At 35.0% G+C, this 27,669-nt stretch overlaps 1 protein-coding gene across 2 annotated transcripts in view; it reads left to right on the top strand.

Moving 5' to 3' along the window:
• Window positions 1-26,420, top strand: part of TNPO1 (transportin 1) — a 50,054-nt gene extending 23,634 nt beyond the window's left edge. Inside the window, exons 12-25 of one of the 2 annotated variants that reach the window (XM_087715661.1) lie at window positions 504-656; window positions 3,370-3,595; window positions 3,923-4,094; window positions 4,758-4,844; window positions 5,320-5,427; window positions 5,615-5,773; window positions 5,857-5,944; window positions 10,296-10,394; window positions 10,554-10,649; window positions 16,158-16,233; window positions 17,158-17,257; window positions 17,796-17,870; window positions 18,478-18,620; window positions 21,465-26,420. In XM_087715661.1, the coding sequence (XP_087571787.1) occupies window positions 504-656; window positions 3,370-3,595; window positions 3,923-4,094; window positions 4,758-4,844; window positions 5,320-5,427; window positions 5,615-5,773; window positions 5,857-5,944; window positions 10,296-10,394; window positions 10,554-10,649; window positions 16,158-16,233; window positions 17,158-17,257; window positions 17,796-17,870; window positions 18,478-18,585 (1,547 nt within the window). In that variant the 3' untranslated portion in view covers window positions 18,586-18,620; window positions 21,465-26,420. Of the gene's footprint in view, window positions 1-503; window positions 657-3,369; window positions 3,596-3,922; window positions 4,095-4,757; window positions 4,845-5,319; window positions 5,428-5,614; window positions 5,774-5,856; window positions 5,945-10,295; window positions 10,395-10,553; window positions 10,650-16,157; window positions 16,234-17,157; window positions 17,258-17,795; window positions 17,871-18,477; window positions 18,621-21,464 lie in introns of those variants that run through there. The other variant, XR_015696669.1, reaches the window with a different exon arrangement.
• Window positions 26,421-27,669: the final 1,249 nt, after the last annotated feature.

Below are 27,669 nucleotides of genomic sequence, written 5' to 3'. Positions count from 1 at the left end.
TACATAAAATTTGGGTGCCATTATCTTATATTTAATGCCTCGACTCTTCTTCACATTAAAGGATTACAAAGTTGTAATTGTTGGTTGCATTATATACTGCCCAGATTTATGTTAGTGAGATCGGTAACTGATCGATAAATAAATAAAATATTGACTGCAAAGTTATAAGGGTTTAAACTCCCTTAACAAAAAAACCTGGAGCACTTTTCCCAACTGCAATATTTAAAAAGCATATGTTTGTGTGCTTTTTTTTGCCATTTAATAAAATCTGGTAGTCTGAAAATGGGCTACCAGGCTCCTTCTGAATGATTTACCAGCACAGACATATAGGCCTCCTCATACAGTGTTTAGAATAGTAGCTTAATTTTAAGTCCTTTGTATTTTATTCTTTGTTACAATTTCTTCATAATTTTCAACAAATAGCAAATTTGCTAATACTGCAAAATGAAGTGAAGTTTTGAAAGCATAATAGACTATACAAAAATGTATGTTACTTTTCTTAGGGAAATGTTCAGCTGCTGCCCTTGATGTTCTTGCCAATGTATTCCGTGATGACCTGCTGCCACATATTTTGCCCCTTCTAAAAGAATTGCTTTTTCATCCAGAATGGGTGGTGAAAGAATCAGGCATCCTTGTTCTAGGAGCAATTGCTGAAGGTAAATGATGTTTGAGGTTCATGTTGTACCTTGTTACTATACTTAGTGTGAAAGAAACTGATAAATCTAAACATGGTGCATCACACACAACATATTCTTGCTGCAAGAAATATGAGAATGAGACATGCAAGGATAAGTGATGCGATGGCTTCATTTATATGTAATATATAAAATTTAATAACAGTTTAGTGACTAAACTTATTAAATTTTATATATTACATATAAATGAAGCCATCAGATCACTTATTCTAGTGGTATACTACAGAGTCTTATTTTCTTTTGCCCCACGAAATATGGTCTTGGGCTTATTATAGGGGAAGGGCTTATTATTTTCTGGAGCAGGTGAGAAGCGAGGTGCGCCTTTTACCTTTCCAGCTCCGTTGCGTTCCTTGCCATTGTGTTCAGGAAGTCACTAGTAAAAACTAGTGAACTTCTCACGAGTTCAATCAAACTTCTTGAACTTGCGAGAGGGTTTTGTTTTTTTTTAACCAGGGCTTTCCTGGACACAATGGTGAGGACCGCGACAGACCTGGAAAGGTAAGAGGCGCACCTCACGGCCCAAAACCACCCACCTCACCCCAATGGTAAAGGCAGCCTGCCTGGTTCCCTTCCCCGCCGCTTCTTTATTTCTGTAAATACTGTGTGCATTCTAAAGTCTAGAATAGTGATGGCGAATCTTTTCAGCATCAAGTGACCAAACCGCAATGAATGCACATGCATGCACATGCGCCAGAGTACCCAAACCCTAAAGACTAGTTGCCCCTTGCACGTGCATGCGCTGGCAAGCTGTTTTTTGTGTTCCGGCATGCACATGCGCACCGGCCAGCTGGTCTTCAGCTTTCTGGCGCTCCAGTGCACGGAAAGACCAGAAGAGCAGCACGCAACAGTGTGCGTGCCCACAGAAAGGGCTCTGCGTGCCATCTCTGGCATGGGTGCCATAGGTTCGCCATCACAGGTCTAGAAGCAGGAAAAAAATAAAAAAAATAGGGAAGTAATTTTGTTTCTTTCCAATTCCACATCAGAATTGTTTTCAACTAGGTTATTTTTCAGCATCTTGATCCTTGGTTGAAGATATTAATAAATACAATGTTTATGGATTAATATATTTTTTCAATTTGTTCAGTCATGTTTGTTCTTGGACACTGCATGGACAGGTTCCTGCAATTTTCTTGGCAAGGTTTGAATATGGATTAATATGGATTAATATTTTTTTTCATTCTGTTCAGTGATGTCTGATTCTCGAACACTGCATAAACAGGTCCCTGCAATTTTCTTGGCAAGGTTTTTTTCAGAAGTGGTTTATCATTGCTCCTTTCCTAGGTTTTTTTTCTTAAACTGGGATTAGAGTTTGCAACCCTGCAAATTGACAATCAATTTTCTTTGAAATTGATGATGCAGAAATGTGAACAGTGGCCCTTACAGACAATTAATTTTATTCCCTAGCCAACTCTATTTAGATTACTAACGGACATTCTGGATATACATTCAGAATAACTTAAATCAGCATTGGTAGGATTGTTGGATGCCGAAGAGGCATTTGATCTGGTTCAATTGAAATTTTGAAACAAATTTTTAAATATGGACTTTCTGCATTTCTATTACGTGAATTACTATAGGCTTCAGTTACTACAAAGAATTGTATCTTGTTCTGTTCAGAATCGTATTAAATCGTATTAAATTTGTCATCTTTATCTGTTGATTTTTGATTTCATAGTGGAACTGGTTGTCTGCCATTTCAGAAAAATGGAAGACACATTGGGTATAAGAATGTCTGACCTTGAACCCAAATTGTTATTGTCCTTTGGAATGATTATGGTGTTGGGATAATTAGCAAAAAGAGAATTAATGTTTATGTTTACATTCATCGGAGAGAAAGGGATTAAAAGCTGGTAGTCCTTGCAACCATTTGTTTAGCAAGCATTTGAAGTTAAAATGGCACTGAAAAAAAGTTACATACATCTGGTTCTTGCGCTTATGTCCATTGCAGTATCCCCATAGTTACATGATCAGAATTCAGGCTCTGGGCAATAGACATGTATATACAACAGTTGCAGTATCCTGTAATCATGTGATTACCATTTGCAACCTTTCCAGTAGGGTTCTGACAAGCAAAATCAATAGGGGAATCAGTATTTGCTTAATAACTGCTTAGCTGTGTATCTTTGCCCCTCCCTCCATTCCAACAGTTCTCTATATTTTTTCTATAAAAATTATGGCTGTGATAGACTTTATTTTTCAAATTGTCTAGAAAATTCTGTAACAAAATCTATAACCACAACTAGAAAGGCATGTGATTCATCTGATATTACAGTAGGGGCTTAGGTCTATTTGTCAAAAATAGTTGTACTGTATTTCCAGCATTAAAGGTCACTTGGTACATTTGAATATTATGGCAATATATGAAATTGGTTATGCATGAAATTAAAAGTAAAATATGAAAATATTACTTAATAATATACAAACTTGTTATTTTACTAGTCTGTTTTGGTTTAATAATACATTTGGCAATGTTTAGTACAACATTGTGCAGTACATTTTATTATATATTTTAATATAAGCTGCCTAGAATTGCCTTGCAGTGAGATGTGCAGCAACTTTACTAAGTTGGTATATCAAGGACTACCTTTAATATTAGTAGTAATAGCAACTGTATGATTACCAGATTGTTAAACTATTTCTTATTTCTTTCTTATTTCATTTCGTATTGCTATAGGTTGTATGCAGGGTATGATTCCATATCTTCCCGAGCTAATTCCTCACCTTATTCAGTGCCTCTCTGATAAAAAGGCTCTTGTGCGCTCCATTACTTGCTGGACTCTTAGTCGCTATGCACATTGGGTAGTCAGTCAACCCCCAGACACATACTTGAAGCCATTAATGACTGAGTTGCTAAAGCGTATCCTTGATAGTAACAAGAGAGTACAAGAAGCTGCCTGCAGGTAGGTCACAATATAGAAATGCTAGCCATGGCTCCCAAGGTACATATTGCAGTCTACAGTATTGTTTCATTTATTTTTGTTGAGTAGCTCCTTTCTAGTTGACTGGAAAAGCCATTTGAGACCATTTTTAGCCATTCTCTTGTAATTATATTTGCTTTTAACAGTTATGTTGTATTTGTTTTCTAAAGAAATTATAACTTTGTTTGTGTTACATATATAAAACTTTGAATTCCCTATATACTGTTAATAGATTTTTTAAAAGCGTTTATTTAGAGGAAAAAGTACATTCCTTCATTCTGTAGACTAATGTTTTCTTTTGCCTTTTAGTGCCTTTGCTACTCTAGAAGAGGAGGCTTGTACAGAGCTTGTTCCTTATCTTGCTTATATACTTGATACTTTGGTATTTGCGTTTAGTAAATACCAACATAAAAATCTGCTCATTCTTTATGATGCCATAGGAACTTTAGCAGATTCTGTAGGCCATCATCTAAACAAGCCAGTAAGTATCACCCATAATTACCTTGAGGTAAGATGGTCACCCTATAAATGATATAAATAAATAAATTGCATCTCTCAATTCTACAAAAAGTCAAATTCTTGACTTTTTATTCATTTCTTTATCAAGCATCCATTCTAGATAAGTTTTTTTAGATTTGTTGCCCAAGTTATTCACTGCTTTATTTATGAATATTCCATTTTTTCTTTAAATTAGGCTCTTAAGAAACATTATAAAATCTGACTTAAAAGTTCATGAATAAAATGCTACATACCTAAATAAAGCTTTAAAAAGTATGCCTAGATATTTTCCTTATAATTGTTAAAATGCTTCAATGATAGTATCTCCATTATTTTGTCATAACTACAAGGAAGAAAGCACAAGGCAGGAACCAGTGATTCTTGGTGATTCCTGTTCCAGTCATTCCTGGAATAGATAGGACCATTTTGTAAACATATCTTTCCTGCCCAGGGCCAACAAGTGACAACTATATGTTCATTTGGGAGTGGGAGTGGGAGAAGAATTCTAGAGTCTAAATTGCTAACAATGTTGTTGGGGAGTGGGCACTCAACTGCTGTCAATTCAAGGGAATCTACATAAATGCCAAAAAAAACCTAAATAAAGTTTTGTAGAGCATAAATTCTGTGAAATTTTGATTGTCTACAGGAATACATCCAAATGCTTATGCCTCCATTAATCCAAAAATGGAACATGTTAAAGGATGAAGATAAAGATCTTTTCCCTTTATTAGAGGTAATTCATGCTGTTGTTATAAATAGTTCTCTGACCTTTGTAAATCATCACTGTTTATATTTTCTTCCTTATGATGCCAGCTTCTAACAGGGGAATTGAGGTATCCTAATTCTGCATCCATATAATTAGGGCTAAGCCCATTAGCTTCGTGAAGATCTTTGGACAAGACCTGATATGATTGCACCATAATGTGGCAGTTCTGGGGATTTTCTAGGAATTAGCTTTCTGTGAACTTGTAAGAATGTGTTTCTGAAGGAATTGTAGGATTAAACTGCAAAGATTCAATGGACTGTTTCTCTGGTCTTGTGTGTTTAAGCGTTATAATTGTGTCCCCGTACCGTTTCTTAATCTGTGAATACATGAGTTTATTTTATCTTTCAATAGTTTCCCTTTTAAACAGAACTAAGATAGTAAATATCTTTGACATACTATGTAATTGGTATACATGGTCCTTAATGTCTCTCCTGTATTTCAGTGCCTGTCTTCGGTTGCCACTGCCTTGCAATCTGGCTTCCTTCCATACTGTGAACCTGTCTACCAGCGCTGTGTGAATCTGGTACAAAAGACTCTTGCACAAGCCATGGTATTTTCCGTTACCAGTTTTCATAGCATTAGAAAATGTAGTGTCAGTGGAATTTAAACTCCCTGATTGATTATAAAATTCTTTGATTAATTTGCTGGTTTGGGAAGTAAAAAGTAATGAAAATTATGTATTGTAATATTGCATACTTAAAATTTTTAAACAATGATTGTTTTCTTTTTTTTTTTAGTTGCATAATGCTCAACCAGATCAATATGAAGCTCCAGATAAAGACTTCATGATTGTGGCTCTTGATTTACTAAGTGGTTTAGCTGAAGGACTTGGAGGCAACATTGAACAATTAGTGGCTCGGAGCAATATCCTGACACTGATGTACCAGTGTATGCAGGTGAGATAAATAATCTCATTCTCTTGTCTTGGTGCTGTTTTTATTTTCTAAATAAAAACAAAGGCTTCTTTCTTTTCTCTTAGGATAAAATGCCTGAGGTACGACAGAGTTCTTTTGCCTTGCTAGGGGATTTGACCAAGGCATGTTTTCAGCATGTGAAGCCCTGCATTGGTAGGTAACTTAATACTGCAATCTGTTATCATGTATAGATTGAACTGCCAACTCATACTCATTGTGTTTTTTAATTTGATATTAAAAGTCTTTTATACTGTAAGTTGATAATGATGGCTGAAGTAATAGAAAATTGCCACAAATATATGTATACATTTATGGCTTGGATCTGTTTATAGTGCTTTTATAACCAATATGCCATGTTGGGGAGAAATATTTTGTGGATTATTTCAATTAATAATTTCTTATCTAGAATGATAGGAAAGTGGTTCTTGGTTCCTATTTGTTTGCTTCACCGTCTTTCTGCCTTGACTTTAAAAAAAAAATCTAGTTTAAAAACTGATGCATATTTTCTTCACTGTAGAATTTTCCTATCCCCTAATCCAGAGGTGTCAAACTTGCGACATCACAGCAGCATCATGTGATGTATTGGGACTTTTTCCCCCTTCGCTAAACCAGGTGTGGGCGTGGCCAGCACATAACACATCCAGCCCATGGGCTGGGAGTTTGACAGCCGTGCCCTAATCCATATAATATTGTTAACTGTCCATCCTGCAGTACTGTGGCTTACAATGTGATCTGAGTTTCATCTGCATTCTGCTAATAAATAAATAAATAAATTCTCATAAAACAAACAACATACAAGGTGCTATAAATATGTCTGTATTGAATATGTAATACTCACTATCTTTGTTGGAAAATCTTTATGAAGTTTTAGTTTATTAACCGGTATAAATTGGTTGAGATACTGTAAGTGACAGTTTTCTAGAGAATATTCTTTCCTCCTGGATATCCTCCCAGTCACACAACTTTTATTCAGTGCTTCCCTAGTATTTATGAACAGTTGACATTAAGCCTGACATCTGACAATACAAAATTGGTCTGCTGGTCCTTTGTTATAATCCTGGGATTTGGGGTAGGAATCTCTCATAGTGTTGTATATTTTGACACCACACAGTTCTCTCTTACTGGCCTGAATTCGCTTACAAAAATGTGTTGTGAAGAGCAAGTTCCAGTAATGGAATTCAGTATGTGTGCATTTTAATGAGGTGACCTGGATTATCATCTGATTGACTTGTACATACAACTCAAGATATTTAATAGGAAATTCACATCTTTTTTTCCATGTAAACGATGAATATTAGCTCAGTGTGTTCAGTAAAGGCATGGAGTTATTTTGTATGGTTGTATGTTAATCAGAATCTCTTATGACTTGGATCTGATCAGTGCAGGTGACAGTACTGATTACAAGGAAGATTACAGACAGTTTTCAAGGATTACATGCAAGTTTATAAATAGTTTTTAAGGGTCTACGAGTTTTCTCTTACAACTGTATATGGGTTATGTGTTCAGAGACATTTCTCATAGAAATGGATGTATAATTTTGCTTGACAGTTCTTTCTTGGCAGTAGAAGAGTAAAGCATGGGCTATGTGAATTGTCACATGTTAGGTCAGCGGTTCTCAACCTGTGGGTTGCAACCCCTTTCACAGGGGTTGCCTAACACCATTGGAAAACACATATTTTCGATGGTCTTAGGAACCGAGACACCTGCATGCCAGTGTTTGGAGCCAGGGGAGCAGCGGCAGCAGGCGCTACCTTGCGAAAGGGGGGGCTATCTGACAAGAGCGGTGGTGTGAGGACAGCCGGTACCCAGCCAATTGCAACACGAGAGGCACCAGCGGGTGGATCGGATGGCTGTGCTTGACGAGGGGAGGGGGGAGAATGGAGCGCCAGCGAGGCAGCACCCTGAGGGGTGCCGGGCCGAGCTCGGTCTCCCAGCGGGGAGCGGACGCTGGGAAGAAGGAGCCGAGAACCGTGGCGGGAAGGGTGGCAATGATGTGCCTTCAGTCCGCAGCCGCCTCCTTCTCAGAGACTCGGAAGTGCACTCTGCACTGGACACTCTGCAGCAGTTGGCTCCAGATTTAGAATTTAGAATTTAATAACATTTATATGCCGCCCAATCCCGTAGGACTCCGGGCGGCTTACAGATGTTTGGGTTTTCCCTTTTCTGTAAAAACCTCTGTTCATTCACAAGGAGACCCGCCTTCGTTTCCTTCCCGTAATATTTATGAATGAATGAGTGGTTGGAAAACGTGGGATCGAGAGGATTCCAGGAGTTTAGGGGTGGAGGGGAAAAAGGTAGCTGTCACAAAACATCTTCAGCAGCCACCTTGAAAAAAAATAAAGTACTACATCTTTTTAGTTTTAAGTTTCCATGCTTAGAATAGAATGGAATGGAACAGGAAAATGGAATAGGAATGAAATAGGAATGAAATAGGAATATGATGGAATAGAATAGAATGAAATAGGAATAGAATGAAATAGAAATAGAAATGTTTATTGGTGTGATAAGACACACAAGGAATTTGTCCCCAGTGCACCAACTCACTATACATATAAACAGCAAGTAATAGGTCATAGGTCATAATAATAATTACAATCAACAATTTATAAATCATAAAGAACCAGTAGGACAAGATGAAAAATAGGAGGGGATATCCAACCTAGTACTGTATTTCTCTTTGACCCATTTTTTACTGTCTGTCTTCTCTGTTTTATTTTTATTTTGTTACCAACTGAAATGTTTCATGGACTTTTTGTAACAAGGTTAGAGATTATATTATATATATTATTTTCATTAGCAAACCATTTCACAATATATAATTACATATTGTTTTTGTGATCAATCACTATGCTTTAATTATGTTCAATTTGTAATAATGAAAATACATCCTGCATATCAGATATTTACATTACAATTCATAACAATAGCAAAATTACAGTTATGAAGTAGCAATGAAAATAATTTTATGGTTGGGGGTCACAACAACATGAGGAACTGTATTAAAGGGCATTGGGAAGGTTGAGAACCACTGTGTTAGATAATTTAACTGAGAACTTCACGTCATTTAGTTCAATAGTTAATTTTTTCTTCAGTGGAGGGAGGTATCCTAAAAGCAGAGTTGCTTCTCTCACTTGTTCTAGTAGGTATTAGTAAGAGATGGCAACAGTTGATAAATGAGATAGAACCAACTCCTCCTTCCAGTTAAATTTCTGCCATGTTCCTATGCCCAGGACTGCTGAAGACTGAGAAAACAATAAGAATAAATCCAAACATAAACACGTGTACTTCTTCCATCTATAGTGTTTATTGCCCAAAACAAAATAAATAATTAGTACTTATAATACAGTTTACTGTCCTGTTATCTTTTTAATGGGTGTGAATATATCTTAATTAAATAACATACAATCTTGTTTATTTTAATGTTTTCTTTACAGTAATCACATAACTGTTTCACTTGGCCCATTCCTTATCTACACAGTTTTGAGACCTGATCACTGAACTTTGTTATGTTAAATCCTCTAATTAGCTTTGCTTTTCTTAAATGTTTACAGGGCACATCTAGTGCATTTGGCAAAAAGACAAATCTCCATCTTCAGACAAATTACAATACCGTCAAAATCAGGCAGCACATCTTGTAACAAGGACCTTGAGGAGATTAAGCTTTTTTTCCATTGTATTTTGAGATTTTTAAATGGAAGGAGAAAACAGTCAGTTGTGAAGGGGAGGAAGGGAAGGAAAGGAAGGAAGGATGCAGGTGATGGCAAGAGTGTTGGTTCTCTCTTCTTGCAATCTCAAGAATCCTTAATAACCAAATCATCATCACTAGCAGGCTTGTTTCACTGGTTTTCTTTATATTGGTGTCATTTTCCGATACATCTTTATCCAACAGAGAAACGTTCTCTGTCTCTCTAGGTATTGTTACAAAATTTTGTTAGTCCTGCCTATTGGACAAATGGAAGAAGCAGCCCAGTTTCCAAGATATCTTCTTTCCATTTTAGAAAATGACTCTCTGTTGTAAGCCCCGTGTTGCCTTCTCCTCCTGTTTAGATTTTAAAGAAAATGCCTTATTTCCATTAGTAGTGACTAATATTTAAATCTCAATTTTTACCCTGTTCTCTCATTTCCATACATATATTTTTCCTTTGGATTGCTGTGTGGTAGATTGTAAATGCCTGTTTTGATCAGATTTAGAATTTTCATCTATCTTCTGGCTGGATCCTAATAAATACTATACTTGTTCCACTTCAGAAACTGCTATTGCATTTTTTTAAAAACCCAAATGTACCCATATTCCCCTTCTCTGGAAGGAAGATTAATACATTGATATGTTTATAATGGACTTTCCTATTTGGAATCTGAACTTTTTTATTGGAATGGTTTTATAAATATTGGGGAGATTAAAATGTCAAAGAATTTTCTGCTAAAATTATATTATGCTGAAGTTTTATGCTATGTTCTAGCAAAGGATAAATTTTAATGACAGGGCTTATTTGTGTTTTTTCAGCTGATTTCATGCCAATTTTGGGAACAAACCTAAACCCTGAGTTCATTTCTGTGTGTAACAATGCCACATGGGCAATTGGAGAAATTTCAATTCAGATGGGTGAGATTGACTTTTTTTTTAATGCTAGTTTCAATTTTCAATTGTGTAGAATTTTCTTTGGTCTTGTAACCACTTACAAATTCTGTTAGCTGTGTTAATGTGCCTAAAATGAAAAGTGATTTTTAATATATTTCTTGTGTGTTGTTGTTGTTTTTCTAGGTATAGAGATGCAGCCTTACGTCGCTATGGTTTTGCACCAGCTTGTAGAAATCATTAACAGACCCAACACACCAAAGACTTTGTTAGAAAACACAGGTACCCTACAACTGATCTGTTTGCAGTGACTTTTAAAATGTATTATACAAAATTGTAGGAAAACTCCATCAGTGTTAAAAGCAAGATGAATTTTTGATGCTTATTCAATCCAGTTGGTTTAATAAAGGTAATCCTTGGCTTACAACTATTTGAAGTTACAACGTCACTGAAAAAAGTTACATATGACTTTTTTTCCACACATAGGACTATTGCAGTATCCCCATGGTCACATGATCAAGATTTGGTACCCTCTTTCCCTGAAAATAAGACCAATCAGGATTTTGAGCACATACACTAAAATAAGTCCTCCCCTGAAAATAAGCCCTCCCTGAAAATATTGCAACACGGCAGCAGCCATGAGGTGACCACGCTCACCTCCTCCTGCACGTCAAAAATAATAAGACCTCCCTGAAAATAAGGCCAAGCGCTTATTTCAGGGGTCAAAAGAAAATAAGATCCTGTCTTATATTCAGGGAAACACAAAGACTGCTGGCTTGTGTTTATTATGGTTGCAGTGTCCCAAGATCATCTTTTGCAATCTTCAGACAAGCAAAGTCAGTGAGGAAGCCAGATTAACATAACAAACCTGTTACTAAGTTAACATCTGTAGTGATTCACTTAACAACTGTGGTAAGAAAGAACATAAAATGGGGCAAAAATCACTTTTTGTGTTTCTGAGCAATAGAATTTTTTGTGTTCCTGAGCAATAGAAATTTTGGGCTCAATTCACAGGTCTGCAAAAAAAAATTCGAGAGCTGTTTTGGTTATTCCACGTAATCTTTATGTTTTTTGGTGCGCTGAATCCGAAAATGACCTCCATTTTGTCATAAGACATCATGTTTCCTGACAATTTAGGTAACTATGTTAAATAAGGCAATACCTCAAAATAAATGGAAATAGACTTATAAAATTAAAGTTTTATTACAATATTTTCATGAAAATCCTTTTTTGAACTGAAATGAGCTTACCTTCACACACTAAACTCGATTCTTCTTCCTTGTGAAGCTCCTCTTGGTGCATTTACGCTTGTGAGTAGCATTTGGAATGTCTCTCTGAAGCATCCAACAGTAGTCTGCCATCATTGTAATGCTCCATTTTCCCTGGTATCTCCTTTCCATCTCTTTAATGTCTTGGTGAAGTCGTTCACCTTGTTCCTCACTCACAGCTCCCAAATTTTCAGGAATGTAGTCAAGGTGGGACTGGAGGAAATGCACTTTCAAACTCATCAGGCAATCTAAAGCTTGAAATGCTTTCAGCATTCTTCTGACTATCTTTTTGTAGTGAAGATCTTTTATTGCCTAAAAATTTCTGTACGACTTCTTTAAATGCAATCCACCTTCTTTTTGAGGATCCATCATGGTATTGACAAACTCTTGATCAACTATAAGCCTTCTAATGTCTGGGCCGACGAGCACACCTTCCTTCAATTTTGCCTCTGACCGGCATGGAAACTTGGTGACCAAGTATTTGAAGCATTCTCCAGCTCTTGGAAGTGTAAAAACCGTTGTGGAGTAAAACTGCTTTGAGACTTCTTTTTGAAGAATCTATAAAAAGACGCCATTGCTCTGAATCATATTGGATTTTAAATTGATCCATCAGACCTTCAACATCGCTGCAATAAACTAACTTGTCTTCCTGGGTGAAGTAAGGAGTGAACTCCTTTTCACGATGTTTGAACCACGAAGATGACACTCCTGGTAACAATAAATTCCTGCTTTTCAGCCTTTATCCGAGTAACTCAGCCCCAGCTTTGGGAAGATTCAAGTCTCTTACAAATCATTCATCTCCTCCTAAGAAAACAATTTTGGTCTTGTATCATCTTCAAAGTCAGAACTTGATTCGTCATCTGGTTCAGGTATGACTTCACCTTCATCGGAGCTAGGTATCTCTTCCAAGGTAGCAGGGGGCTTGGATACTGGTATATCTATGCCATGAGGGATGGGACGAATTTCTGAGTGAAGATTGGGGTATGAAATGGAATGCTTCCATTTGGAATTAAACCCTTTCACATTGCATGAACAAAAGTAATAGTCATCACTATGGTTCTTTTGCTCTTGCCATACCATAGGAATCCCATAACGGAAAGATTTTTTCTTACCCTTCAATCAGTTTTGGAGGTCCTCAACACACAGTTTGCACACTTTATGAGGTGCCCAAACTTTATCTTGATCTCCAATTTTTAGTCCAAATTATGCAAAGTATACTTTTTTCACAAAGTCTGTAATATTCTGTTGCTTCAACACTGTGTATTCACCACAGATGACACAGAAACTGTATGGCGAATTAATACACTTTCGTGGAGCCATAACAACGGTTGAAGAATGATGAGCTAACATGAATTGCGATGAAAAAGTGAACAGCCTAGAACCAAGAACCTGATGATGATTCGTGCACAAGTGTGGCATGCAGGAGAGAGCAGCTCTGTGTCTGTACACGAGATGTCACAGTGCTGGCCACGCCCCCTGCACTGACCAGAGATGCTGCTATCTGCCCTGTGTCTCCCTCCCACTGGATTCTTCAGGAAAGATTAACCCCTTCTACCATTAGAAGCACAGACTTAAAACTTGCTTAGCTTATGTATATATTGTTGACCATCAGATTTACAGTGCTATATTTTTTTTACATAACTTGGACAAACCCTTTAAGCTTTTTTTTTGACATTTTATATCTTAAATGCACATGTAAATTAATTAATAGTAATTTGGACTTTACATTTGGTTAAAAACCCATAATATAAAAAAATACCATTTTTTTTAAAAAAATGATAAATTTGAAGACAATTTTGCATGTTGTGGCAAATCATGACGTCTAGGAGTTTTTTTCAATATTTTATTTGTTTACAGCACACCAAAATACATAGAAATTAGATGAAAAATAATCAAACAGCTTTTTAGTCGCAGACCTGTGTTATGGTTGTAAGGTGACAACTACCTATAAATAGCTTCTGCCAAATTAATTAATTAGCTTCAGTTGCCTTTGCTTCTCTGATGTTGGGATTCTTATCGTTGAGCAAGTGAGCTATTCTGAAGCTGTGTTGGTAGGGGAGAGATCTTCCATTAATGAATAATTTTTCAACAGCACTCCCAAAAGTAGGTTTGTGGCAAATTTGGAGGTAGGGTAATTAATTCCCTACAATTGAGACTAATGGGAAGGATTTTTTTGTGTTAAGAAAGAGCAAATTGGTTTTTCTTTATCTTGCTGCCATGAAATTTTCCCCAAAAATTTCCAATAGGGTTGTTTTGTAACAGTGCATAAGACCTCAAAATGTTTAGCTAAATTATTAAAATTGGGTTATATTTATAGTTAAAATAATCCAGTTGACTTTTTTTAATATGAAACAAATTATCAGATCTTTGCATGTAGCTTACTTGAAGTCTTCATAATTGTAATTGACAATATGATGAAACCAAACAGATTTAAGTGACTCGGCATTATACATTGTGCAAACATACACAATTTAATTGATGTATATAATGATATTAGAATTGAAGGAAGCTCTACAATGGAATTGAATCTTGTCCTACACACCATGGAACATGTTTTAAACAAATTTTCCAGTATTCTAGAAAATTCTGTTTACCTATCTAGCTGCTTATTTGTTTATTTTTATTAGATTTTACCTCAATTTTTTAAACTTAATAATTAACTCAGAGTGGTGAACATATATTCACCTTCCTTCTCCTAGCTTCCCTGCAACATAACCCTGTGAGGTGGAATGGGCTAGAGAGAATGAGTGGCCCAAAGTCACTCAGCTGGCTTTCATGGCTAAGGACCAAACCAAATTGGCACTCTAAGTGTATATTTAAAATCATAGTCTGCTACAGAAATGGCTGGTTATCAGAGTTTCAGTTTAAACCAATTTTGGCTGATTTTTAAGAATGTAGGTCAAGTTTCATTCTATGCATGTTTGTTAAAATGCAGTATAGTAGTACATTTATTTCTGTAATGGAAATGAATTATACCTGTGATTTGGCACCATACCAGCATTGCAGTATTCAGGAAGAGCTTGTCAATAATTTTATCTTTTGGAATGATCCTTTTCAATGAAAGAAACCTCCCAATCATTACAGGAAATGAAGACACTTTTAAATCATTACTGCTGCACTAGGTTTCTCTATGCAGAAATTAAAATTCCTGAAAATTACAATTTAAATTTTCTAAAATGGATACCCCAGCCATACTATATACTATAAATAAATGTTGAATGTATTGCACATTAGATTTGTTGTGGGATATTCTGCTAAAGTAATATAATACCTGAAATCACAATTCAGAATTTATAGGCTTAATTATCCTGACACAATACAGTATTACAAATACAAAGTAAAAATACCTGCTAAACATAAGTGGTACATACGACTACTCAGCCAGTATATAAATTTTGGCCAATGTTACCGTAAAAAAGTTTATCCAATTTGGTTTTTTAAACAAAAAAACAATTTGATTACTGATACCAAGGTTTCATGTTCAGCGTGATTTAAAAATAAAGCTGAATATTCCATTTTATCCATATAGTTTTATAGAAAAATTCATTTTTTATAATGTTGGTATATCCTACACCAAACCTTACAGTGAAAAAGAGCATCATCAGCTTTACTGCATGTGTTCATGAAATTTGTTCACACAAATGCCTGTTTTGGAGTGTTGCATAATGTCTTTTAAGCATAGGCTTCTCTGCTTCATACAAATCTGCTGGATTTTAGTATTCATGTAGTTTGCTTCAAATAATCCTTAAACATACCCACACTTTCCCTTTTCTGAAGAATTGCTATGTGAATTGAGAGAACACCATTAAAACATGTCAAGGAAAATTTTCATACTAAAGCCAAGACAATGTTCAGATGAAGCAGGTTTCTTTTATTATAGTTTGTCATATCTTTAGCTTTGAAACATTTCAGAAATAAATAATGTAATATTGACATTATTATTAATATTTAATATCTACAATAACCTAATCAAACACATATTATTGTGAGGAGCTATGTGCATATTATCCTCTTTCTTATTAAATTTAGTTTTATATAATAAAAATATCCCTAGGAAATGACTAATCACTTCAGATTTAATTCTGTTTGGATTTGCAAATGAATATTTATCCCATTAAATGTTAATTTGAAATATTACACAAAAATATTCATTAGTATGTTAATAAATGTTTCAAATTCCCTAAATAGAGATAGTTGTTGCAATTAAACAGTGTTAAGATACTGAGTGAAACTATTCATTTGATTTTAATCATAATTTTGGTGTTCTCTCATTCACTTTATTCCTTTTTCCTTTATTTCCCTGCCCTCCGCCAAATAGTATGCCACATATTGCTGCCCCTTATTTTTAGGGGTGGTAATGAACAGCACTGGTGAAATCTTATGTTTATTATCATACACAGGTTCTGTTGGTTTCTGTTTCTGAGTTATTTGTTGTTTTTTCTTTATTTTTCTCCTTCCCCCCTCATTTGCTCATGTCTTGGTTGGCGTTTGGTGGTGTATAACCGTGATTGCGTTACCTTAGCAATAACAATTGGTCGTCTTGGTTACGTTTGTCCTCAAGAGGTGGCCCCCATGCTACAGCAGTTTATAAGACCCTGGTGTGTATTATTCAATCTTTTTTTAATTCATTTTTCTTCACTTTCTTCTTTCTTTCTTTCTTTCTTCCTTTCCTCTATTCTCACTTCTAGATATACTTTTCAGTTGGTTACAAATATCACTATTCTTAATCATTGCCAACCATGTGACTAATCTTGTCCTATCAGGTTTGTGAGGTTTTTTAGCAGTACTGTTGTGTATATATTTCATGTTGTGGCTAACAACTAATTGATGCATGGGATAAGATTGTCACATGCTTGATGTGTCAAAGCTTGATTATTAAAAGCATTTAAAATCCACCAGAATGATAATATGCATGCAAATAGCATAAAACATGAAACACCGCATTACATTACTTCAAATCATTTGCAATTTGACTTGCTGTTTGAGATACATGTTTCTAGATTTGTACCAAATTGCTTGCTTGCTGCTGTAACAAGTTAAAGATGTTTTGTTATGATACATCATAAATTTTATATTGTTGCAGTATAAACTGCTTTTACTGATGGATAATTCTATACGTACGTATATATATAGCACAAATATAACAAACATATATATATATATATATATATATATATATATATATATATATATATATATATATATATATATATATATATATATATATATATATATATATATATAAATATATGGGTGTATTTATATTAACAGAAGTATTTAATGGAATACAGGTCACATTTAATATCAGCTGTGGAACATAGAAAAGTAGCTGATTTAATATTGACCACCCTTGGAGAATTAAATAGGGATATATATATATATAATGTAGAACGTTTGTAAGATTAATGATGTTTTTTGTGGCTTAGTCTTCAAGGTATTTTAGCTGTGACACTTATTCCATCAAATACTATTAAAATTGAAATTTAAAAAAAATCTAAAACTTAGGTTTTTTATTGTATTAGGTGCACCTCTCTACGAAACATAAGGGACAATGAGGAAAAGGATTCTGCATTCCGTGGGATTTGTACCATGATTACCGTCAACCCTAGTGGAGTAGTCCAAGTAAGTCTTGCTTTGGTCTGGGGGGGTGGGGAGAAGGGAATTGAATTGAATTTAAATATTTCAATAATCAAATATGAGTGATTAACAAAGATATATATATTAGTTTGTTTGTTTTTTACAACCCCCGGTATGCCCAAATATGGGAGGAAGATCACTACTTCCATTCTCTGTCCTTCGGCTCGTCACAAGAGACCATCCAGGCAGAAACCCAATATTTTTACTGTTGCCTTTTTGTTACATTTTTGTTGTATTTGTGCTGATAAATAAATAAATAAAGGGAGACTAGTATAGATCTATTTCAAGCTATTTAGCTCTCATCAGCTAGCCATACCCTTACTGGGTATATTGACTAATGTTTTGAAAGGGGAATGTGCTAAGTATACAAGATATGAATATGAAAGATAATTGCAATTTATTTGGAATGTATTTCTGATATTTGACAATGTGGGGCAGAAAACTATAATCTTACTTTTTAAATAATTTATTGCATTTCTGTTAATGGATATTTCTAATTTATAATTTCTATCAACATTTTCAGGACTTTATATTTTTTTGTGATGCTGTTGCATCATGGATTAGCCCAAAAGATGATCTCCGAGACATGTTCTGTAAGGTAATATTTTTTTCAAAGGAGTGTGTGTGTGTGTGTGTGTGTGTGTGTGTAGATAGATAGATAGATAGATAGATAGATAGATAGATAGATAGATAGATAGATAGTATATGTACATTTTTCCTCCTGCTATTGCTAAAATATTTCTTCAGTTAGCTTGCTTTTCCCCTCGCACCAGTAGGCAGGACCAAAGAATGTTTCTTGTGTAATTGTAGTTGGCAACAAACAATACTTCCCCCTAGGTCCTTGGTGCGAACTGTTTTGGTAAGAGCTTTTGGGAAAATGTTCTGTTTACTTTTTGTCTCCATTCCTCTTCATTTTTTCCCTTACAATTTGGCTTTTCCTTTCCTTTCTTCTGTATGAGGGACCATCATGGGTTATGATGGTCCAGAAAGCCTCTCACATATACATGCAGGGATAACTAGGGGCAGCTTCCAAACAGCTATAGCAGTTCTGCAAAAATAATTGGATGCTTTAAAATGTATCATGCATTCCAAAACATATCTTCCAAAGGATTAACAAGCCCCTACTATTTGGGCACTTCTGCCTTTATTTCATAACCATTTAAATATTTATTTTTGAAAAAAGTTAACTTTCATTTAATTTTCAGATCCTTCACGGATTTAAAAATCAAGTGGGAGATGAAAACTGGAGGCGTTTCTCCGACCAGTTTCCTGTTCCTCTAAAAGAGCGCCTTGCAGCTTACTATGGAGTTTAATCTCATGTATTCAAGCTGCAGTACCATAATTAGAGGTAAATCATTTATCTTTCAACTATCTATGAGCTGCCTGTAGAACTTTTCCAATACATGAATTGTTCTGTTGTCTTTTTAGTGAGCACTCTGTTTAACTACAGGTAGTCCTCAACTTACAACTGTTTAATGATGGTTTAAAATAATGATGGCCTCAGAAATAATATTTTATGGCCTATAAAACACTTTTAATTGTCACAAAACATTGCGGCCTGGAGTCGTGTTTGTGATTTGAGTTTTTGACAACCATTTGCATTTATGATCAGTTGCCAACTCCCCTGTAAACGGGATCACCATTTACAATCTTCACTATCAGCCTCCGTAAAAAGTCAATAGGGAAGCTGGCAAAAAACGTTGCAAACTGCTGCTGCCTGCCAAGAGGACTCCTACTCTTGTCTGGTTGCTGGCTGAAAGAGTTCCTTGTTAAAATCCAAGCAGGCAAAGAATTGAAGTCCTTTGGCACACAGCTCTTTCAGCCAGCCCAAAGAGTTGAGAGGGAGTTGAAACACAAGTAAGATTTTTCAGCTTCTTGAGAGCGTAGATGCATGCAGTAAAAGGAGTGCAGGATGCTTCAGGGCACTCAAGCACAGGCTGCACATAATTGTCTTTCAACACAAGGGCGGAAAGTCCTACTTCGAGTTTCATCTCCTAGCAGAGGGGCAGTGCAGTAAGGTACAGAGTGCAGGGTGTCTCAGAGGTGAGGTGGGGGCCCTGGAGGCCCACAGCAGACCACACATAAGTATATTTCTGCTGAGAGGCTGAATTTCTGCTTGGATTTTGGCAAAGAAGATTATCAGCTCCTGAGCAGAAAGACATTCACACATCCTGCGCTAGGCCTCCAGGGCCTCTCTTGCCCCACTGGGGTATCCTTACTGTCCTTACCGATCTGTTTAACAACCACAATATCGTTTTAACAACCAAAACTGGAAGTGTCGGGGTAACCATTGTTGAGTGAAAGAGTTTTGTGATGTTTCTCTTAACAACCCTTCACTCAGGGACCAAGATTTCAGTTGTAATTATGGTTGTATGACAAGGACTACCTGTATGGATTTTCTACTACAAGTGAGCACTAATTTCTTCAGCAGTTGTTTTTCAGGAGTCAGTGGAAGATCCTCATTTTGTTACTTTGACAACCCGATAAAATTTTAAACTAGTTTTAACAGATTCAAATCACTGCGTGTATCTAATGTGCTATACAGTAGGCCTTGGTATGGTTTAATGCAATGGTTTGCTTCACGCAGCATACTGAATCAACATTAGATTCTCACAATATTCAAAAACACAAGCTAAGTAACTACATTTTAGCTTATTCTGTTGTTCCGACACAGTCCATGGAAGTTCCTGGAACTTTGCCAGAGCCTATGAAATTTAGTGGATTAGCCAAGTGGTTTCTGGTTCTCCCATCTGCAGTACAGCAAAGCATTGAGTGTACACATTAAATTGAAGCAGCCTGAATATGCAAAGATTTGTGTATTTTGAAAGCTCATCATATACAACCTACCATCACCTACTCTTAGCATTTCGAATTGGACTAGATCAGGAAACCCCTTCATGAAAGGGATTCAAATTCTTTATTGCTATGAGCTATAACAGAATCTTCAAAACCTGCTAGCATTTTCTCTCCTTAACCTTCACTTATTTTAATATTCAACAGAGCTAAGGCAGAGTATTAACAGATTTGAGTTTTTAATTTAACTTTTTCTTCCTTAAATCATGTTTTTCTCCAAGGTTATCTAGGGTTATGTAGTTTCTCCAAAGTTACCTTAGGGTTTGCTATACCAGTGTTTTTCAACCACTGTGCCGCGGCACACTAGTGTGCCGTGACATAGTGTAAGGTGTGCCGTGGGAAAAACACCCGCCGGGTGTTTTTGCCTCGGGACATCTCTGTGTCCCGAAAGTTGCTTTCGGGACACAGGGATGCCTCTATTAAGTCCCTGCGGCCCCGCATTTACTTTAAAAACGCGGGGACCGCCGGGAGGTAGCGCACGCAGGGACGTCACTGACGTCCCATGCGTGCGCCCATAGCAACAATCGCGGAGGACCGGAGCAGCGAGGAGAATTTTTTTTAACATTTTCTAATGGTGGTGTGCCTCGTGATTTTTTTCATGAAAAAAGTGTGCCTTTGCACAAAAAAGGTTGAAAAACACTGTGCTATACTATCCAGAAGAATGTTCTATTCTCCTTAAAGATGACTGTAGGATTTTAGTCTAGTAGGATTCTTTTTCATCCATTAATGCAATGATGTCTAAGTAGACAACACTGAACAATAAATAAATCAATAAGACAGCTAATCTGTTGGGTTTTTTTCACATTTAGTTTTTTTTTAAACAATTTCAATTATTTTCAGTTCAGTTATGAAGACATCTGCAAATTTTTGCACTCATTTAAAAAAAAACATACATAATGAAAACTATCCCTGTGTGTACTTTATTACCAGTAGTTCTCTAGAACTGAATTTGGGAGGTAAAAAAGTGATACTTGAATTGTAATTTTTGTGCATGTTACATAAGCTTTAATAAACTTACAGTTGGGACTCCTCAAATTAACACATACAGTAGCGGAGATCATGCACCTACCCACACAATGTTATCCCTAAGATTTAATTGAGCTTATTATTTCAGGTATAAATGGAACTAGAAATATTATGGGGTCTCTTGATGAAGATATAATACAAAAAAATTCAAGAAATAGCAATTAACTTCACTCTGAAAATAATATGCTGGTGCTTTGTTTTGCAGAATGCTACAGAGCAACATTAATTTGTATTTCCTATCTTAAGTGTGTATTGATCATAATAATATTAAACAACTTGCTTTTGAAGAAAAACTCGTATTTGTTTCTTTCAGGTCCTTCAGTCTGGAAGACTGGGAGGAAGCCTCTGCACCCAGGGAAAAATGTTACCCTTTACTGGGGGGAAGGGTAAACCAGTAGGGAATACAGTACAATCCCAAGCCTACTGGGAGGGGCGGGAGGGAGGTGTTGCCGTCACTGTATTAAGCCGATGTTGGGAAATGTTTTAACATCTGGAGCTTTTGTGGGTGGAAATCTGTCTCCTGTTACAATTCTGCACTGGATGTGAAGATGCGCAAAAAAGTTTGTTCACAACAGCACATTCTACAATATTATGGGGAATTGTACCAAAATGAAATTATAAAATAGATCTATAGGGGATATGTAAAGAGAAAATACATTGTGTTCATGCGATAAAGGAAACAGAAGAATGGCAATTACAGACAGTTAATGATATAACAAGGGGTTTCTGCATTGTTTCATCTTGATGGGATTCCTAAGTATTGCATGTTGATGAAGAACTAAACAAATGAAGTTAGTACAGTTAAGGTGAAGCTTGCTCCCTGTATTAGGAGTAAGCACTTGCAGTATACAAATTTAAATAACCCCATAATGAAGTAATAAAAGCTAAAACAAACAAATGAAGCAACCTGCAAGATGCCAAATGAGTCACTCCTTTTCATTTCTAGTGGGCGGGGGGAAACGGGCATTTCAGAAGAAAGATTAATCTTTTTAATTTTCCATTTAAAGGGTAGTAGATATGATTTGATGGTTGTGCTTCATTAGATTTAATTTCTAGAGTAAGTCATAATTCTTAATGTGCAGTTTAAGGTTCAGGCATGCATTTTGGGTCATAGTGATCAAGCATATTTTTAGTGGGAAAGTTAGCATGCTTGCATCAAGGAGTGAGAGTGGTAAACATTAATTACCTTGCGCCAGTTTTGTGTTGCAGTTTACCAATTCGTGCAGTATAACCCTGCATTTAAAATTCCTTTAAAATTCCTTGGATTTTATTTTTATTAAGATATAAGTATAAAATACTGTAGTGACAATTAGGCCTCAAAATAATTTTTAGGATCTCTTAGGAATATGATTGATATTGTAATGTGTAACCTGCACAATGTGGAAAGCAGATATAGCTGTGCAAAATATTGACTGTGCTGTCAGTGTGATGTGCTTTCTGCATGGTTATACTATTAGTGATTTTTATCAAATCTTCTAAAACGAGTTATAAAGTAAGACCTTAGTTAAAGGTTACATAAATGTTAGTTGATGCCTAAAGACAATTGTAGAAAATTGATGATATGATTGCTACATTTCAGTGTTTATTCACACCCAACATATTTTATTATTCCCTCCTCCACAAAGCATGATCTTAAGAGATGAATAAGTTAGTATATATAAAGCAGGGTATCTACACTGTTGGCGCATGTTGGGGGCCCATTGTGTCCTAGAGAGACCACAGAAGGGTGCAGGTTAAAAGCTATAGAGTGAATGTTCGTTTGGATCCTTTTCATTTCATTTGTTTAGCTTTTCTGCTTCCCTTTTCTATTTGCTTGTATTTCTGTGAATAAATCCTTGTTAAGTTTACCTTTTACTTTTCTTTCCATGTGTATTTTCTTATGTACTGTGAATGTGAAAATCTAACTGGTACACTTGATTTTGTGTTACTATAAAAGTGAAAGTGTGATTAATTTAGACTGCATAAAGAGTATCCCATGATGATAAAGGAAAAATGGAAAGACAATAACTCTGCGGGTCAGAGAAAAAGCCACACTTTTCCATTTTCCCTTAAGTGCTGCAAAATTAATCTGTGCAAAAAAAGAAAAGAAAAGCCATAACAACCGCCTTACATTTTAGCTTCTCACCTTTACATTGAAAAAAAAAAAACATACTGGATAACCGTTTTCTAGGGAATGAGTGTATGATTTTGATTCTTTTTAAGGTCTATTGTATGATTTAGCCATTGCACTGAAGATCAACCTTGTATGAGTGTGAATTTATGAAATGTTATTTCAGGCTTTTTTAATGCATGGGAGCATGCACAAGTCCTATACATTCCTTTTTTTCCTTTGTAAATTTCATTGGGGTCAAATATGTTTGAAAATGATTTATTACAATATGTCCTGTATAAACGTCTTATGAACAGGTTTATGCTACTATGCCATTAAAACCACTGGAATAAAATTGCATATAGTGATCTACTTTCAACTAACTTGTTGTATTGGAAGCCAGAACTTTCAGCTGACCTTTGCTCTAGCTTTTTCAATTAAGGAAGTAGATTCGAATTCCGAAGAAAGTAAATCTTAACATTTATTAAAGCCAGAACTTGACTTTTGGCAAGACTTTACATTTCTATATGGAATTCTCAAAGACAAAATGTTATTTATTTTGGCCCTTCTGTTGTTGAATTTGATAGTTGTCGATAACATTAAAGATTAGCGCATAGAAGCTACTTATATAGAGAGATAATTTTATTACATGGGTTAATATAAAGGGACGTGACTGTTTATTGTAATTTAGCTGATCTCACAGAAAAGTAACAAAGCAATACTGCAGTTAGAATTAACAAATTAAAGCTTCATAGCAAACAATATTCATAATGAATAAAATTACAATATACTTGCAGAAGCTGCTTGGTATAGAATTTGAGGTAAGGAGAATTTAATACAACACTAAGTTGTAAATCAAATATATTGCATCATGGGATATATAAAACATCTTAATTCTTTTTGTGTATTCTCGACAGTTTTGAATGTTGGTTGAATGTTGTTCTGTAGAATTGTATGTTTGTCTTTGTTACATTCCAGTGTTCTCTGCCTCTTGGCATGCTACAGGCACGGCTTACTAAATCTGCTCTTTACACAGTGAATTAAGTGCTTAGTGTGCTAAACTACAGAAATAGCCGCTGCTAAGTGATGTAGATTTTCTACTTGAATATTTTTGTTGTAGAAACCTCAGGAGGTCAGTGTTTACTGTTTTATGTATGGCTTTGTTTTCGTGTTGAAGGCCCCTTTGCTTTTTGAAGGATTCTAACAATGAACAAAGCTGCTGATCAACCTAAGTTGGTAACAGAAAGTATATTTAAATATATATATAAATAAAACTATCTCCTTTGCAGTTCAACTTGGTTAATGTAGAAAGAGTTTTTGATGGTTGAATTTGTGACTATTAAGGGAAAAAGTCTTACCTAACGTCTTTGTTGCATTTCTTTAAATTGAAGGGGAATGGATAACGTTTTGTAAGATTTTTATCTTTTTTTTTCTAAGCTGGTATGTAGAAATCAGGTCTTTGATCTAGATTTCAGTGTTTAATGGTATTTAATTTGAAGTACTATACATTTCAGAGGACTCATTTCCAAGTAAGTATGCTTAGGACTGTAGTCTTGGTTTATTGCCATGCTGAAGATGAAGTTGTGGTAACTTTCATAAAATACATAGCCAATAGATTTTTTTTAAGTAATGTTACTTTTGTAATAAACAATATTGACACTGTGATACTTCTTTTTCTTTAGCATTGGCATTGAAGTATTTAAGCTACATAAATACTGTGTAATTTAGATTTATACTATTGTAAGAGGATTTCCAAAGCTGAAATTTCTGTTATTTAGATAAGAAATATTCATACTAGTTTTATCTCAGGTAAATAATCTTGTACCCTTTTATTTAGATAGAGGCTTATTTCATAAGAGTACCAGTTTGTTCTTCATATAGAACTGCCTGATGTCTTAAACTTTCATATCTAAATTGAGTTACTATGGGACAGCAATTACTTATTTTATTCATATTGAATGTATTAACAAGGATGTATAACATTCTTTTTAAGAGATGAATGCATCTGTATGAATAGTACCCAGTAATCACCATAAAAGAGACTTTGTATTGTGCAGTGCAAAGTTATGTTCCTGATGTAAAACAAAAGAGATTATGACCTGGAATATGTTCATATCTAAGTAGCCTAGGCTTTTTGGGAATAATGCATGCCTAGAGAAAAAACATGAAAATTATCCTTTTTTCTGATATAAACTACTATATGCCAAGCAGTAATCTCTTAAATTAACATTGCTGTTTGTATGTGAATGGTGTACTGTGGTAAACATTTGGCTCTATGATATTTTGATTTTGAGGTGATTAGATTAACAACGTGACAGTTTAATACTGCACGGAAATTTCTGATGTTCTTAATTTAAAATGTCTGCAATTTAAAGCTATACTCTTTATACTTGCTTGTCAAATCAAATCAGTGTTTAGGCTGTCCTGATTGAAATTTTAATATGGGCATATACAGTGCAGTTTCATCACTAAAAGACAGTGAAAACGTAACAGAGAAACTTTAATAGTTATATTAAAGTAATTATTTGATCTTATTTTGCTGGATAGATGCACTTTTAAACAAGATAGTTAAACTTCAAATTAATTGTAGCATTGATGATATGTTATTTCCCTAACTTTCCCCACCTAATAACTTGATTCTTGTGTGACAGTTCATTTTAGAATCAGTACTACTTTTGTATGTACAATTAAAACATTTTGGATGGCACATTTTTGTCTTCTTTCCCCTAAAGACACTACACTTTTTCTCCTAATCAAGTTTACCATAAGGTTGTTTATTTGAATTGGATTACTAACGAGAGTTAAATAATGTAGTCAGATCTTTCTGCTGACAACTTAGGTTGTACGAGTTTGCTTGAAAGCATTAAATTGGATGTGTTTTCCATATGTGTTAGAATATTCCCTTCAAACATATCCTTCAGCAACTTCTCAAACTTTATTAAGTTGATTTTTCTTGTCTGCCTCTGCCAACAAAGCTTCATTTTAAACACAATATGGTTTCAATTTTTGATAAGCTGCTGAATTCTAAAGAATTTTTGGGGCCACTAAATATTTTGGATCATGCAGAGAATATATATTGTAATGTAGTAATTTTGTATTTACATTTGTATGATGTGATAATAGATGTGAATGTTAATCACTGCTTGACTATGTTAATAAAATTTGTTTAAATAGATGCTGCACTCTGATTCTTAATGAAAAGAGAAGGAGCCATTGAAAATGATTTGTTTTAATTGAATATTCATTTATGTAGCTTCCAGTTTGTCTTGATATTTGGGAAGATATTACTGGCTACAGGAAAAAAACATGTAGATTTAATTAACATAGAATCACTGTTTATATATTTATATATAATATACATTGCTTTTTCTTTGGCTTTAGCAGCAAATAGACAAAATCAATAGGTTTTGAGGTGTGCCTCTTTTACACAGTTTAATATGAATTGAATTTCTATTTTAGGATAGAACAGTTATTTTCCTATTGAATATTAAATTATTACATTAAATATATTTTATTTATATTTGTAACAGAGAAATGTTGCCATGATTAATATCTGGCATCAAGACATTTGTTGGATGATAAGTGACTTCAAGAAAATCTGTTCACTGGGTTTATCATAGTTGAATTTAATGACACTTGCAAAAATAAAAGTTTTAGGATAACTAAGGAAGAATTGCACATTTATTGTCTTAAATAATATACATACACACACACACACACACACACTTAAACAGCACAAACATATAAAGATTTTTGAGCTATAAAAGAAAGGGAGAGAATGTCCAAAGTTTGGCTTTCCACAGATCTCTAAAGGCATTTCAAAAAAGGTTCCATTTCTAGAATTAGCTGGTCTGGCTTCCCAATAAATTGGAAGTTATAAAGGGCTCTTCACAGATTGCATATCCATTTTGGCACTTCATAAGGAAACACAATCCAACTCATGTTAGAGCTGCATAGATCCAAGCTAGCATCTGGGTTTGAATCTGAGAAATACATTGGCAGTATTGAACATAATCTGATCTTACTGATTAGCAAACTTGTGTTCCTAGCCATTTTCATAAATATACAAAATACAGTGCAGTAGGCTTTTTAAATTTCCCTTAAAGTCCCCTTTGGGGAAAAGGGCGGCATATAAATGTAATAAAATCAAAATCAAATCAATCAAATTTATTTATTCAATTTGTATGGCCACCCAAGTAACTGAGTGGTTCACAACAGTTAAAAACAAGGAAAAATGCATCGTAAAACCTTCAATATTATTTTAAAACTAAAATAACTATGATCAGTGGCAAAGTCCAGCACATCCATTGCAAAAACCACCATTGCCTGACCCCCAAGAACAATGGCAGAGTCTTGTCTTCAGTGGGTTCCTAAGATCAAATAAGGGTCAGAGCCAATCTAGAATATGGAGGAATGATGTTCCAAAGGG

The sequence above is a fragment of the Thamnophis sirtalis genome, unplaced genomic scaffold (genome assembly GCF_051295495.1).
Source record: "Thamnophis sirtalis isolate CommonGarterSnake01/CBP01778 unplaced genomic scaffold, rThaSir2_p1.2 scaffold_5, whole genome shotgun sequence".
In the NCBI taxonomy this organism is placed as follows: domain Eukaryota; kingdom Metazoa; phylum Chordata; class Lepidosauria; order Squamata; family Natricidae; genus Thamnophis; species Thamnophis sirtalis.
Note: the sequence above shows the minus strand (reverse complement) of the source record. Positions and strands in the feature narration are given on the sequence as shown.